Genomic DNA, 15945 nt, shown 5'->3' with positions numbered 1-15945 from the left:
AAAAATTGCAAACAGTGAAGGGGGGAGTGGGCATCCCTGCCTGGTGCCCCTCAGGAGACAGAAGCTGGAGGATGTCTGGTCATTTGTTCTGACACAAGCTGTTGGGGAATTATATAATATTTGTAACCAGTTTATGAAAGAGGATCCAAAACCAAATTTGTGTAAAGTTGCAAATAGAAATTTCCAGTTAACTCTGTCAAACGCTTTTTCTGCATCTAAAGAAAATATTGTAGTTTCAAGGTTTTTACTGTATGAGTAGTCTATCAAATTAAGTAATCTACGTGTATTTGTTGATGAGTGCCTACCTTTTATGAAACCAGTTTGGTCAGGATGAATTAAGAGGGGGGTTATTTTCTCTAGCCTCTTCGAGAGAGCTTTGCAGATTATTTTAAGGTCTACATTTATAAGGGATATTGGACGATAGCTTGAGGGATATACAGGGTCTTTGCCTGGTTTTAGCAGGAGATTAATGTTTGCAGAATTCATATTTGATGGAAGTCTGCCCTTTTCTTTGATTTCCAACAACGTTCTGTAAAAAACTGGTGCTGGAATCGTCCAGAATTCTTTGTAGAATTCTGCAGGAAAGCCGTCTGGACCTGGAGCCTTATTATTGGGCAGACTTATCAGGGCTTCCTGGAGTTCACCTGATGTCAGTGGCGAATCCAGTGCCATTGCTTGAGTGTCTAATAATTTTGGGAGAGTTATGTTGTCTAAAAACTGATCAATTTCCTTTTTAGATGGGTTTATTTGTGGTGAATACAACGTTTTATAGAAATCCCTGAAAATGTTGTTTATTTGTTTCGGGTCATATATTGTGTTCCCAGATGAATCTTGAACAGCACATATAGTTGTTTTTTCTTTATTTATTTTTAGCTGGTTTGCTAGAAATTGACCGGATTTATTACTATGTTCATAATTTTGTAAGCGTAGTCTTTGTACTAAGAATTTTGTTTTTTTATCAATTATCTCATTTAATTCTAGTTTTGTTTTGCGTATTTTGTTCAGTGTTTCCTGATCTTGGTGGGACGCGTAGGCTTCTTCTAGTGATTTGATGGTTTTTTCTAATTCCTGAATATTTTTGTTTTCTTTTTTCTTTTTATGTGATGAGAAAGAAATTATTTTACCTCTCATCACAGCTTTCCCTGCTTCCCATAGAACAGAAGCTGATGTTCCGGGAGTGTCATTGAAGTCTAAATATGAAGTCCATTCTTTTTTAAAATATTTAATAAAGTCTTCATCTTTAAGCAGTGATGTATTAAATCTCCAGTTTTTACTTAGTGTGGTATTATTCCTCTGCATTAGTGTTAAAGATACAGGAGCATGATCGCTGACAGCTATAGGATGAATCTCAGTGTCTGAAATGTCACTCAGCAGTGAGCTGCTGACCAAAAAATAATCCAGACGAGAGTAGGAGTGATGAACATGAGAGAAAAAAGCATATTCCTTACTGTTGGGGTGAAGGGAGCGCCATGCATCGCAAAGACCAACGTCGCTCATATACTGTTTGATTATATTTGTGGACTGCCAATTACGCTGAGTTCCTGCTGTGTTGAGCCTATCCATTTCTTCATTTAGTCCCAGGTTGAGGTCGCCTCCAAGAACAAGTGTGCCATCTAAGTGTTCAGAGAGTGCACTGAAAAAACTGTGAAAGAATGAGGGATCATCAACATTTGGACCATACACACTTACAATACATAGCTTTTTATCAAGTATAGATAGTTTAATGATTAAGAATCTGCCCTCTGGATCTATAACTGTATCGAGTACTGTGAAATTAATATTTTTATGTATTAAAATTGCTACTCCCCTTTGTCTAGAGTTATAACAAGCTGAGAACACATTAGGAAACTCAGGTGTTTTAAGTTCATTGGAACCTCTAAGAGGTCTGTGGGTCTCTTGTAAAAGGACAACATCTGCCTGTAGTTTTTTGAGTTGGTTAAATATTTTTAACCTCTTTTCTCTGGAGCCAGCTCCATTTACATTCCATGTAACGAATCTTAGTGCACCCATAGATGTCTGTGTATAACTAGGGGTGTACGCTGTGTGTGTCGCTTAGACAGGTGGAGAGAAAACATCACGTGTTCGTAAATAAAGAGAAAGAGAGAGAGAAAGAATGTGTGGTGAGATGCTCCCTGAGTCTGACTATGTGTTTGCATATTTACTAATATGAGTACGCTTGGCTTAAGTGTGTGTATCCTGTAGGTCTGTGTGCGCTGTCTGACTGATGTAAATGTGCTGCCGTTGAGCGCATGACTGTGCGTGATCGTGCTGTGCGTATGTGTCGAAATAAAGGATGTTGTTTGTGGATGAGTGTGGAAGCAGGTGATCGAAGCAGTGAAAGAAAGAAAGAAAGAAAGAAACCAAGGACAAGGGTGAGCAGCATAAAAACAAGAGGGGGAAAAGAGAGAGGAAAAAACGAGATGGAAAAAACCCGGAAACATTCCAATCAAACCACTGACGGAGAGTGACGGTGTTCATTCTGCTATGATATCACACTTAAGATGTGATTTGATATTAGTAAGTTAGACAGATGTTAATGCAAGTTAGTGTGAGTGGATGGGGAAAGGGTGTAGCGGATTCTTATCTGGTGTGAAGTTAATACAGTCACGGAGTGATGTCGGGGTCGCGGTGGAGCTGTCCGTCCACGTACAGCCGGTCCACAGCGATGACAGCGCGGGAGCCCTTCTGGATGAAGCCGCGTCGGATTGGGAAGAGGACCCTGCGTCGTTCCAGGATCTCTTTGGGGAACTGGTCGTTCACGCTGAAGTCCGTTCCTTTTAATTCCCTGCCGCGACTTTTCACATGTTCCTTTTGTTTGAAGTGGCCGAATTTGGCCACGATAGGACGTGGTCTCCCGGCCGCAGCCCGAATAGGGCCGAGGCGATGCACCCTATTGAAGACGATGTTCTTCACCGTGTCCTCCGGCAGCTAGGTGCTGTTTCTTTAAAAGAGCCAAGAGCTTTATTTTCCACTCCCTCCATGAAAAGGTTGGACACTTGGGAGTCTATGGCACATCCATGTTTTTTGACTGTAGAAACTCTCTTTGTATTTAAAATATTCATGAACAACCCTCTTAAGGGACAACTCCCACTAGGGTTTAAACACCTGGGACTCCATCATTTGGTTTTAAACCTGAAGAAGCTTCTCAGATGAGAGGTAAACGTCTTCAAGAAACCTAAAGAAGTCCAGTCGCTTTTCTTTCCAAGCTCCTTACAGTACGGTGGCCTGGATGACTGAGAACCTTCACTGACATTTCCCTCTCACAGAAAACTATGCTTTTGTTTGATCAGCCAGTCTTATAGCTGCCAATTTTCTTTGCTACACCAACTCTTCTTTTTCATGCTGGGGCCAACCTGGGGCCAATGCTGTAGATGTGTTTCAGTATTAACAGTCCAGATACCTGAATGTTAGGAATGGAAGAAACTATCTTCATATCTGAAAACTGATGTTGAAAATAACACTGACTTGACACTCATCCACAAAAATGTTACTATATCACATGCAAAATATGAGATAATATCAGATGACTTGTGTGATGTGCCTAATAACACGCGTGTATGTGTGATGTTACTGCACACATGAATGAAAGGGGTTCCTTCATATTTGCACAGAGCTACGAGCCACAATTGAAAACTGAAAGAGCCGTCTCATGGTTGTCTGCAGCATCACTTTACAGACTTCAAAGCGGTGCCACACTACAGCCCACTTAATCTCCTTACAGAGACCCCTCCTACCTGTCAGTGCTCAGCAACTTGTCCCTGGTACACAAAACCCTCTCCTCCAGCTCCACCGACTTTACCATTCAAAGCTGCATATTCAATAATCGCTCACCTGTTTGTCCTCTTCTGTACCATAAGCATTTCTCTCTGTGTGTGCTGGGAAATCTCCAGGACAGGAATCGAGCACAAGCTCAGAAAACAGTAAACAGAACTATAACGTTGCCCTTCGATTTCTTGTTAAATTTCAAATATCCAAGAATAGAGTTTAGCTGATCTCATTATCATTGTTGAATCAGCTAATGTCAAAGTTCACCTGCAGTCAGACCACGATGGGTCAAAATCCAAATGACAGCTTTAATATCGAAATTTTGATATTTTGCATTTAGTCATGTAACAGAAAAACATGTCAGAATGGAAAATGTTTGGATAATATAGCTCAGTGAAGAAATGTTTAACATCTTCCTCGGATTTTAATGACTGGGAATCTGACCATGCTGCCAAAGAAAAGGTCAGAAGGTTGCCAAAACATTAAGTAACAAACAAACAAAAAACACATGAATCCATCTTTTCAACAGAAGAATGAAGGTGAATTTATGAAAGGGCTAATCCGACAACACGTCACTGATCAGGTATGCAGTGATAGTCTGGGTATGAAGGCAGATAGATTTCTACTTCTGCACCTGTGTTGCCCAAATAACAGAAGAGCTCAGGACGCAGTCAAAAGGAATCATGCATCAGAAGTAAACACTGATATTCTTCTTTAAATAAACAGATTCTGTTGTTCTCCACAATATTTACACGATAGTCATACCTGGTAGATAATTAATGAGTTTCATCAAAACTGTGATTTAGTGGAAAATTCCAGTTTAAAAGCAGAATAGAGAACAAAGTTTATTTTATCCTGTGTGGTGTGTCAGTGCATTGCTGTACTTTCCATACATTTAATGTGTTGCCATAGCAGCAGAAAGATGGTGAGTCCGTGCTGCATTTTCTTCCCTTACTGCTCCCTATTCGTTAATCCGGTTAGTCACATCACAGAGCTTCTGTATCCACCAGCCCAGAAATCCTCGAGTCATTTATGGTGACTTAAGTAAGGAAGAAGAGAAGAGAGAGAGACAGAGCTTAGCTTACTATTACCAGCTGCCACAGAAGATTTCACAGTGTCGCACGATGTTCTTAGTATACTGTAATTACCTCCAAGTTAGCCACCTAAAGCGCAGCATCATTGCTCTTTATTCACAGTAAAGTATTTGGTGAACAGAACGCTGGAGGAAGCTCATCAAATACATTAAACCCTGTTTAATGTATTAAACAGGGGGGGGCAATCCAACAGAGGTTAACAGGAAGCAAGAACACTAGACACAACACAAGGAACACAAGGGAGACATAGAGAACACCTAAACACTGGAAATAATAACCAGAAAACATAAACACGGAGTCTCAGACTCGGGTCCGTGACATGAGCTAAAACAAACGTGAGCAGCTACACGGGGGATGCTTCTCACAGGCAGGTGGCAAAATATGACAAAGACTGTTGAGCAAACTTCTCATACTTTCCTTCACAACTTCTCTCAGCCCATCTACGATCACAGCCACGCTCATTTCCTCCTACAGTCAGGAGCAAAACAGGAAACTTGTAGAAATGAACCTTATAAAATGCAAATGCTCTTTTAAACTTAGTAAACACACTGTACTCCTTTTAAAAGGGAATTCCAAAAATACTTTAAGAATTTTAACATAGATTTCAATCGCTTTCCTATTTCAACACATTTTAATAAGTGCCAGTTTTAACCTGGTTACAAATAAATAACTTAAAGTTGCTTTAAAATGTGACAGAAAATCGAGCAGATAGGATGCGTTTGTGTGTGGGTTTACACATTTTGAATGCAAGCATCACTGAGCCAGGACCTCAGTGTAATGGAAAAACTGTGTTGAGCTTTAAAGCTGTGTGGCATCAGGTTTGTCAAGTTGGCTTCTCAGCACTGTCGCTTATCTCCCCAATGCACATGGGCAGCAGGATAGCGCTGCAGTCTGGGAAACCAAGGTCATCTCCCTCGTCTCTCTCCCTCTGTGGTGTGTGAGAATAGAAACAGTACTGCTCAGATGCAGCATGCACTGCCAAAAGACAAACTGCTAGATGCTGAAAAAAGCAAATAAACAGGTTTATTACATTTGTCAGAACGTCACTATTTCAGTTGTTTCCCTGTACAGTAGGAAAAACAGATGGAATTTCTCTCCATTTTGGAAAAGACTGGATAAGCGTATCTGAATGGTTGCAAAGAGAAAGAAGGAGGTCTGCCCAGCGCAACCAGAGTAGACCAGAATAGCAGACATACAGGATACCTGCAAGTACCTGAACAGCCCACAGACCAACAGGAACCGTGATAAACATGCACAAAGGTCATCCACAGCCAAATACCACCAGAGACAGGTGCTGAAAAACCAGCTAAATGTAAGGAATGACTGGCTTCTCCCTTAGAATGAATGAATAGTGGAATTGTAAAGCGCTTTGGGTGCCTAGAAAAGCGCTATATAAATGCAATCCATTATTATTAGAGATACAGCAGGTTCAGTGTGGATGGCGAGGTTCCCGTAACACCTCACCCAGAGCCTTCTGTTATAGCCTTATGCATCTCTATAAACCTTAACCATGACCAAATGTTGTAGAACTCTTGAGGGACAAGTCATGAATACAGAGTTGTGTGGAATCTTTAAAAATTCCATTCTGTCTGGGAAGAGCGTTAAAATTAAAATTAAGTGCATTAAAATGCATCTTTTAGGTTGAACCACATTCACAGAGTGCCAGAAACACTGGATATAAAAACACTCTCACACTTGATCTCAATCATTTTCATTTTTAATGCATTTGTGGCTGCGAGCGAAAACTTTAAGCTTGGCTCAAATGTGTTTTAAAGGGCATAGAAACACACCTGTGTTCACCTTTTGGTCCGTTATGTTTTATTTTCCAAGACTGAAACTGACCTAACAGTTAAACCCACACAAAAGCAGCATGTTGAAGCACTTTGCTTTGGCTTCCATATCATGTCCAGACAATCAGCATTTTTATTCCCTTCTGTGTCCAGCTGGACTTCTTAGACATGGTCAACCATCACTTTGACAAAGGTCAAAAACAAAGACTCATCATTAGCACCTCTGGTGTGTAACGATGTACACCAGACGAGTAATCCTGATTGCTGTGATCTTTGCCCAAGCACCAGAGTATTCAGTGCCACTTTTTCATAAGCAGAATTTCTAAATGGTTTGAAGCGGTAAATAATATCTTTAGTTTTGCTCACATGATTGTGCACCATTACAGTGATCTGAGGTCTTTGTTTTAGTTTTCATGTGTAATAGGATGCCTTAATCTACTAAAATTAGGAAACTGTGTGTATGTAAACTTTTAAACAAGCTCTGACGACGACACAAACTTCCAAATGAGTAACACTCACTTCCACGCTCAACATCTAGAGCTTTACTATCATAGTGTCTTTGAGTTCTACCTTTAAGTGTTCTCTGCCTCCCCCTCACTCCTGCTTTCTCTCCTGCCTTTGACTCATTCAGATGGCTTTCTGGCTCCAGTCTGGAGCGTCGCTCACTTATCAACTTGGCAATGGACCTGAAAAGATTAAGAAAATCTTGTGTCAAAAATTGCTGAGTCAGACAAGTCTGGCTTTATCAGCAGTGCCAGAAGAGTGGCCTATCAAAGGGACACACAGCAACCAATAAGACAGTTCTGTGCAAAACCAATGCCTTAATAATGCCGTGCAGCCATTGTCTGTCAGCGCCTCTGCACAGTCTGCTGCATTTGGCCTCGCTTAGTTTCATGGCCTTTTAGACACAGACTCATGTTGTACATTGGAAGACAAAAATCCCATCCTGCTTGGCAGAAGAGAGCAATGACATCCAAGGCACCAGACTGGATCATTTCCCTTTTTTCCAGCAGGTTTCTTTCTCTGCTTTACAATCATCAGTAATTTAAAATATGAATTCATTTAGCAAAGATGCTCATTTTACTCACTTTATCCTTTGATCGTAGTTGACACTGATGTGCAGGCCTCATGACCCTGGTTGTGGGACACAGGTTTTGCTACCCAGTAAAGCTGGCAAAAGAGCTTAGAAATGCTAGATGTGAGGATACTGTTATTCCTCAATCTTCAGCTGTAGCTGATAGTCCTTGTTTAGCTCTGCTTCCTCAATTATCTTAATTACATACTTGTTATTAATCTCTGTCTCTCTTCCACAGCATGTCTTTATCCTGTCTTCCTTCTCTCACCCCAACCAATCACAGCAGATGGCCCCGCCTCTCCCTGAGCCTGGTTCTGTCGGAGGTTTCTTCCTGTTAAAAGGGAGTTTTTCCTTCCCACTGTCACCAACATGCTTGCTCATAGGAGGTCATATGATTGTTGGGTTTTTCTCTGTCTGTATTATTGTAGGGTCTACCTTACAATATAAAGCACCTTGAGGTGACTGTTGTTGTGCTTTGGCGCTGTAGAAATAGAATTGATTCTAGTTCCAGATCAGGTTGACCTGTCGCTACCCCCAGAGGGGTACTCTGTCCCCATCTTCCTGTTTCTCTGTTTTGGATGTTGTAGCCGGTCATTTGCAGCAGAGCTTCACCAGCTATAAACATTTTTATAATAAGCCTGCACCAAGAGGCTTCAGCTTCTCTCCATGCTTTTAAGAGTGATATATCTGTTTGGATCCGCCCTGTCTGACCACCCCACTCGCCGTGTGACCACGTGGGTCCTCATCACTTAGAGAGTAACTTTGAGCTGGATAAAGGAAGCAGTACAAGCCCTTTATCTCCTGATGAAAACTGTCTGGTTCGAGCTCCTGTGCTGTACAGGTGCTGCTGACGTTCCTGTGCCCGAGGCAGATTCTCTCGTGATAACATCCCTAACACGTGTAGCTTTCCTCTCAGGTCCAGAAAGTATTGGATTTCACTCTTACTCTTTACAACAGATCCATGCTTTTGGAATATATGCAGGGTGTAGTCTTTGCAATAATGCTGGCAATAATCTTTACAGTATTTTGTTGCCCCTTTTCTAACTTTTTCAGAAGATGTTGCTAGTGTATAAGTTAAATGAAGCACATGCCTATTTAAAATAATACATTAAAAAAACAAAGTGTTCATTTGCAACATGCAATAAAACAAAGCCACGAACTATTCAAGTGTTGTTTCTGTCATGACTACTATATTCTGACTTCTCGTCACTCAAACAGAATAAATAAGCTGCAGTATTTAGGCCAATGATAACCTTAACACTGAATTTCTCACTTATTGTCTTTCCTCAGACTTGCGGCGAATGACAGCTGGTTTCATGGGCATGGCTGTGGCCATCATCCTGTTCGGCTGGATCATTGGTTTGCTTGGCTGCTGCTGGGACCGAGGCCTCATGCAATATGTGGCTGGCCTCCTCTTCCTAATGGGAGGTGAGTCTCAGAAACAAACAAACAAACACACACACACACACACACACACACACACGCACACACACACACACACACACACACACACACACAAATTGCATCGGGGTATGCGTGATGGGGGCAGCAGATGCCTGGACCTCTACCTCAAGGACCTATGCAATTTTCTCTGCCTTTATGTTTGTTGAAATATTTTTTTATCATCATTCAAAGTCTATATTTTCTTACACAAAATGAACCATGGCAACAAACCCCGGTGTTTTTTTCTCCTGTTCCCTCACTCCCACTTTGATACATGTTAGAACTGCAGTCTTCTCCACATTGTCAATCACCACTGCCTTGCTACTGACACTAACTTGGCCCTGTTGCTCTTAAACACCTTTGGTGGGTTCTTCCATCGGGAATTGGGTTCTTATAATCTATGCACAACAGTCTCTCCAAGCACTCAGAGGAGGGGACAATCCAGGGAAGGTCTGTACACAAGGGGAAGAACGGTTAGTAAAGGCAAAAAGGCAAGGAAAACACACCAGACTAAAGAACCGGGGCTTTATTAACAGTGTTGCTCAATGATCCAGCAAAGACTGAACCTCAGCCACCATCTTAAGTAGTGCCTCTTGACAAAATCATTGGGAAAAGGTAACTGATTCATCAACATCAACATAGACACACAAGCACAGAGACAGGACAGGGAGACACAACGAGAAAGCAGATTCCAAAAGGTTGATTCTGTTCATCTGGACGTTTTCAGTGGGAGAAACATGCCATCATCATCAGGTGACGTCTTCAGTCTCAGCTGACTGCAGGTTTCCAACCTTATAAACAGGACATTTGCACAATGACTGAAACCAGCACACTGAATGAACAATGGGCTGGGAGGTCAGCTCATTGATCAACAACAATGTGCATAGTATATGGTCTTGTACACCTGTTCAGAGGTTCCTACAGAGGATCTGTGAAGATGGGAAAATAACTATTTGATCGCCTGCTGAATTTGTAAATTTACTCATTTCCAAAGAAATGAACACTTTTACTTTTCTGATAATTTCATTTAAGTGTGAGAGAGAGAATTTCAAATATAAATCCAGAAAGAAAACATGACATAAAAGAAATATTTGAAAAACTATACTGAAGGGATGAAAAGTGAAGGATGGAAAATGTTCACAACCAAGTGCTTCAACAGTTTAATGTAACAGTTATATGTATACGGCCTTATCCCAAATCTTATGTCCTTGTTGTGTTTGCATCATCCAGGGCTGCACTAGGCTGTGGTTAACACATGCAGGCACTGATTTAGGGTGTGTGTGATGTTTTTTAACTTTGCATTTGAAACATTGCTCAGTCAGGCTGATTTTATTGTGGGAAGTCAAAAACATAATTCGAGAACGTATTTGAGATTAATATTAAGGTAATTTTGCAGCCCTACCGCAGTCCATTGTAATATTTTCACTGTGAATTCTCTGTAGCTCACAAATACTTCATGCATACTTAATAATAATAATAATTAATGCAATAGGTGAAGCATTTCCAGTGAACACAATGTAGGGAAAAAGTTCCAATGTGTTTTGGATCTATTCAAAGATAATTGGCATTAAAAGTATTAAAGCAACTGCAATTGTTTTTTAAATTTTGCATGATATGACCTGTTCAGTTCCTGCTGCTGGTGCTCACCATCTTTCAACATCTTGTTGTTTTTTGTAGGAACCTTCTGTATCATCTCCCTCTGTACCTGCGTCGCTGGCATCAACTTCGAGCTTTCCCGTTACCCTCGGTACCTGTACAGCTTGCCCGATGATATCGGCCACGGCTACGGCTGGTCCATGTTCTGCGCCTGGGGAGGCCTCGGCCTCACACTTATCTCTGGCTTCTTCTGCACTCTCGCGCCCTCTGTTCAACCAATACCGAGGTCTACCTGTCCCAAATCCCGACAGGAGAACGGCACCGTCTGCTAAAGCTGGGTGTGCCGGACCAGCTGAACCCACAGACAGACAAAAAAACAAGCTATTCCATGTTTTCATGTGTCAGCTCATATCCACTCTATCCTGGTTACAGATTTTGTGTGTGTGTGTGTTTAAAATGGGTGTCTTGATGATATCTTGAAAATACAAGAAAAAAACCTGAAGAACTGAAGAAATATCAAAAATTAAAAGTTGTGTTTATTTTTATTTTGTGGAGTAGATGCAGAAATGGATCATGACCAGGAAAGACGTGAAAGAAATGACATGGAGACCACGAAAGACTAAAGTGTAACGAGTGAGTGCTTGTGGAAAAATAGTGGCTCCCAGAACAAGAACGTCCAGCCTGAGGACTGTTTCTGTTTACTGGTCTACTGTGATTGTGGAGACGATTAACAGATTGTTCAGAAGATCAAGTAAAGATCCGGTGGAACCTTCTTATGATCTTTTAAAGCTTTTTGTGGAATATTTCACAAGCCAGTGGATCAAACATGAAACCATGTGACTAGCGGGGGTGGGATCACATGAATTCTCCAACTTCTTGGGTCCTTCCAGTTACTAGTAACGGGCAGGCACAGAGAAGATCCAGGACTTCCACTCATGTACATTATTGTACAGAATATTCACGAGAAATGACAACCAGGCATTGTCATGTTGGACCATTTTCATTTTTGTGTAGTTGCAGTACATTCCAGCTAATGATCCTATTGCCATTTAGCGTTTCATACATGCATTCCTCTTTTACTGAAACTGTTTTGCTTTTTACTGAACCTTCATGTTGTGAATGAACTGTTGACTCGCTCAATGCAAATGTGTTTAATTTTTTCATTCTAGTCATAAAGCTAAATGTGTGTGTGTGTGTGTGTGTGTGTGTGTGTGTGTGTGTGTGTGTGTGTGTGTGTGTGTGTGTGTGTGTGTAGACATGTCAAGACATGTTATTTTCAAGTCTTTACAAAAAAGTGATCAATATGACAAAGCAGCTCCTCAGTATGTAGGAAAACAGAAGCTTTGATCAGCAGTGAGTTGAAACGGGCAGCTGCAGTATCCCGTTTAACCGAACTGACATCTGCCTCGTCTTTTCTGGAGAGCCCCAGTTGACCCGGCAGATAAAGAAGTCGCTTTAAAGGGGGCAGCACGTTTAGCTCTGCTGAACATCTATGAAACGTTTAAGTAATTACATCTAATGAGAACACTTTTTTCCCCTGGGGATCAGCAGAGCCAGCAGGTTTTCTGCAGGGCCTTCTCGAAACAGTATCTAGGCATAAGGTTGAAAAAGGTCTCATCTTAGAAGAAGGAAGAAAGATCTCAGCCATGAACCATGAATCACAAATACACGGGCTTGAATTTACTCACACCATTAAAGACCATTCCCCAAGATTGAATCCAGCAGGCAGTTGTTGACAACATCCAGTCTGTGAAAATGGAGGCTTTAAATACAACAGTACCGTACCAGGGACAGACAATTCAATTCAATATGGTTATATAGCGCCAAATCACGACAACAGTCACGTCAAAGCGCTTTATATTGTAAGGTAGACCCTACAATAATACATACAGATAGAAAACCCAACAATCATATGACCCCCTGTGAGCAAGCACTTTGGAGACAGTGGGAAGGAAAAACTCCCTTTTAACAGGAAGAAACCTCCGGCAGAACCAGGCTCAGGGAGGGGCGGGGCCATCTGCTGCGACCGATTGGTTAAGGGAGGATTCAGTCAGTTGATCCAGCCCTAACTGTATGCTTTGGGTTTTAAGTCTAAAGTAGAGCGGGTGTGTTATATTGGGGTGATACAGAACTATGAGGTCTTGAAGATAAGATGGGACCACTGAGAGGCAGTGAAGAGACATTCATTTCATTTCCCACTGGATCTATCTGCTGAAATGTTACAATGTATCCAGCTAAAACTTAAAGCAAACACTGTACTGGGATCTGTTCAGAATAATTTAGGTTAATTACAACTTGGGTCATGTTTTTCTAGCTTTGGAAATCAATTGGCCATTACTGATACTCATCTTTTGACTGTGTTGTGTTTGTTCTTGTTTATAGTTTTGTCTATGTGTTGCTTAAGAAACATCATGGAGTACTCTGACACCAGGTTACTGTGACACGTGGATGCGCATTAGCAGCTACTGTCAGAAACTGCTTAGTTTGAATTTACTAAGCAGTTTCTTTTTCTTTCAGCACCGATTGTCAGCTGGTCAAACAATCTTCTTACTATGTCTTGTAAAACTTATACTCACATACAAGTAAGCTGACATTTCCAAAGAAACATCTTTTTATCTCAAGGTGTATACCGTAGGTGGCCCAATACTTTTGTCCACATAGTCTATCTCAGAGTTTCAAAGATCCACATCGTATGGGAGCCCGATGGCAAAGGTCACAGTCAGTAGAGGAGCAAGAACATAAACAGCAAAAACAGATGAGACTATCTGAGACAAAATCTAAAATGAAAATATATCTGCTTAGAATTGGGAATGTTGTTTACTTGTATGGGAATATTTGTGTAGAAGACAGGAGCGCTGTTATTTAAAATGTTCTTTGTCTATTTACATAACAGTGACAGCAGACGTGTATCATCCTCAGAAAGAAGCGTGTTGTTTCTCAACTTTTTAGACTTTCTTTATCAATTTTATTTTATTATTTAGTTTTTGTCCTGTAACAAATGAATTCAGCATTATGAATGGTTTTCAGGAGTGTAAATAAAACATGGGGATGTAGTGTCTGATATTCCCAACTCCCAGTTTTATAAGATTATCATGTTTGGCAAAACAAAGTTACCTGAAAGATGTTCTTTTTTTAGTGTTCCCAGAAATTTTGGACCTTTATGATAAAGTGACAACAATTCCAACAATAACTACAATTTCACATATGCCATGTACAGTAAGTAAATATTATACTTAAAAACATACCCAGAAGAAAACATGGGTGTAGCTTATGTGTCAGAAAAATAAAGCCAATGTGGAAGTTCATGAAAACCTGCATTCTATCTGAAGGCCACCAGATGGCAACAGCTGTGGTTGCAAACAGACTTGCAGTCCTAAAGAAGTCTATGGGGAAGTGGCTTTCTGACTTGACCTCTGTAAATATTTTCCTGCTGAGTTTATTCGCTCAGTCACTCATTTTGGGTCATATTGACTAAAACAGTCTGTTTTGTAAATCTTGGTTATACCATGGTTCCAAATGGAAGATTATCTGTGACAGGAACTCACATGTGGAGGGATCTCAAGACCAGATTACAGGTGGCAGACAGCTGGTGTCATAAGCCACTCCCTCTCTTCACGGATGGTTGTTCACAGTGGACACATAGATGGCTTCTTTCACTCGTTGCTTTTCTGTCCCCCTCAGATTACAACGAGCTGGATGACCGAGAACCTTCACAGACACAAACAGAATTAACCTTTAATAGCAGAAAACCTTTGGTATGTTATTTGCTTTATCATATCAAGTTGCTCTCAACGAGCTCCAGCTGCCTCACATAATATACATATCATGCAGATTATCAGTCTACAAAGGTGGGTCACACCTGATTAGGCTAAAAGGGAATAATTTCAGACACAGCATAACAGATGAAACTATGTGGCTGTAAATTCAATAATGTTCCAGATAAAAATATTTTGTCTCCATATTGAATTCACATGTAAAGTGTCACGGGCCGTATGAGCTGTACGTATGAGATGAACATAGCCATCAGGTTGGATCAATGAGGCCTTAAAGTGCGACACCACTGAAGGCTGCTAAAGGCAATGACTGTCGAGTATCTTTGGCTCCAATGGACCAAAGTTTTAACAAATACAAAGGAAAATAAACTTCTGTCATTAAATAATGTCATTATAAATTAGGATTACTCTGAACCCTAATCCTAACTGTAACTCTCGTCACTGCTGGTTTAAAAAAGCATTATATAACTTAGATTTTAAACATCATAAACAAATATGTGTACATTGGTTCGAATAAGCTTCTGGCTTCAATAAACTGAGATGTTAATGATGAAGGTTCCAAACCGACTGAAAGTCAAATCAATGGGTGATGTCACGACGGCTATTTTCACTTCTCTTACATGAATCATGACAGTCAGTGTTTTTGGTTGTCTCTGTGTGTACGAATGGGGGAGTATGACAATATATATAACATACAATATTATAAATCTAATGTTGTGTGGAGACAGTTTCAGTATATTGGGGCAATCGTGTTCTGTCCATGTCGGTTTCATCATGACGTCTGACACATGGCAAAAGCAAAAGTACGACATGTTTAGGCAGACGTCATCATCACATATAAACTGTTTTATTAAATAATTCAATGTCAGTCAACATTAAAAAGACAGTCGTCCAATCGTCTTTGCCAGTCGATTGCGTGCAACAGACTCCAGTTTGTTAGTCTGGTGATTCAAACAGGCTCCCCTCCAAACTCCTCTCATTCATAAAGTGTTTTACAACCCCAAACATTAAAGCTAACAGGTGGATTTTCCCATTTAAGTCCACCTTGAGACAAATATTGTCATCATAAAAGTCAATGTATTGGAATTTGTCACTCACTGAACCGAGAAAAAAACCCTTTGGAACATTTACATTACATAAAGGTCCATTTAAATCCAAAGCCAGATATTTCATTGACCCTAATAATGTAGCTAAACTTAACTAAACAATGACTTAAACCAGTCCATTGTGGGGAAGAGTGAGCTGAGAGTGAAAATAAGGCAGTTTAATGCTAGTTGCATGCCGGTTTATTTTGGATTTTCTTACTCTGTCACAGTCTGGCTGAAGCTGACTGTGGAGTGAGGAGGGGGACCCAACTGCACACACATTATGGACGAGCCGTTTATTTAAGGCAAAGGTGAAACTAAACA

At 40.7% G+C, this 15945-nt stretch overlaps 1 protein-coding gene across 2 annotated transcripts in view; it reads left to right on the top strand.

The window, feature by feature from the left end:
* The window catches only part of tmem178bb (transmembrane protein 178Bb), a 71762-nt gene extending 59081 nt beyond the window's left edge, over window positions 1–12681 (top strand). The window contains exons 3-4 of one of the 2 annotated variants that reach the window (XM_019347301.2): window positions 9015–9152; window positions 10845–12681. In XM_019347301.2, coding sequence (XP_019202846.1) covers window positions 9015–9152; window positions 10845–11095 — 389 coding nt within the window. In that variant the 3' untranslated portion in view covers window positions 11096–12681. The remainder of the gene's footprint in view (window positions 1–9014; window positions 9153–10844) is intronic. The other variant, XM_003455631.5, reaches the window with a different exon arrangement.
* The last annotated feature ends 3264 nt before the right edge of the window (window positions 12682–15945 follow it).

Source organism: Oreochromis niloticus, linkage group LG17, assembly GCF_001858045.2.
Source record: "Oreochromis niloticus isolate F11D_XX linkage group LG17, O_niloticus_UMD_NMBU, whole genome shotgun sequence".
Lineage (NCBI taxonomy): Eukaryota > Metazoa > Chordata > Actinopteri > Cichliformes > Cichlidae > Oreochromis > Oreochromis niloticus.
The sequence above is the reverse complement of the archived record's forward strand: the minus strand, read 5'-3'. Positions and strand labels throughout refer to the sequence as shown.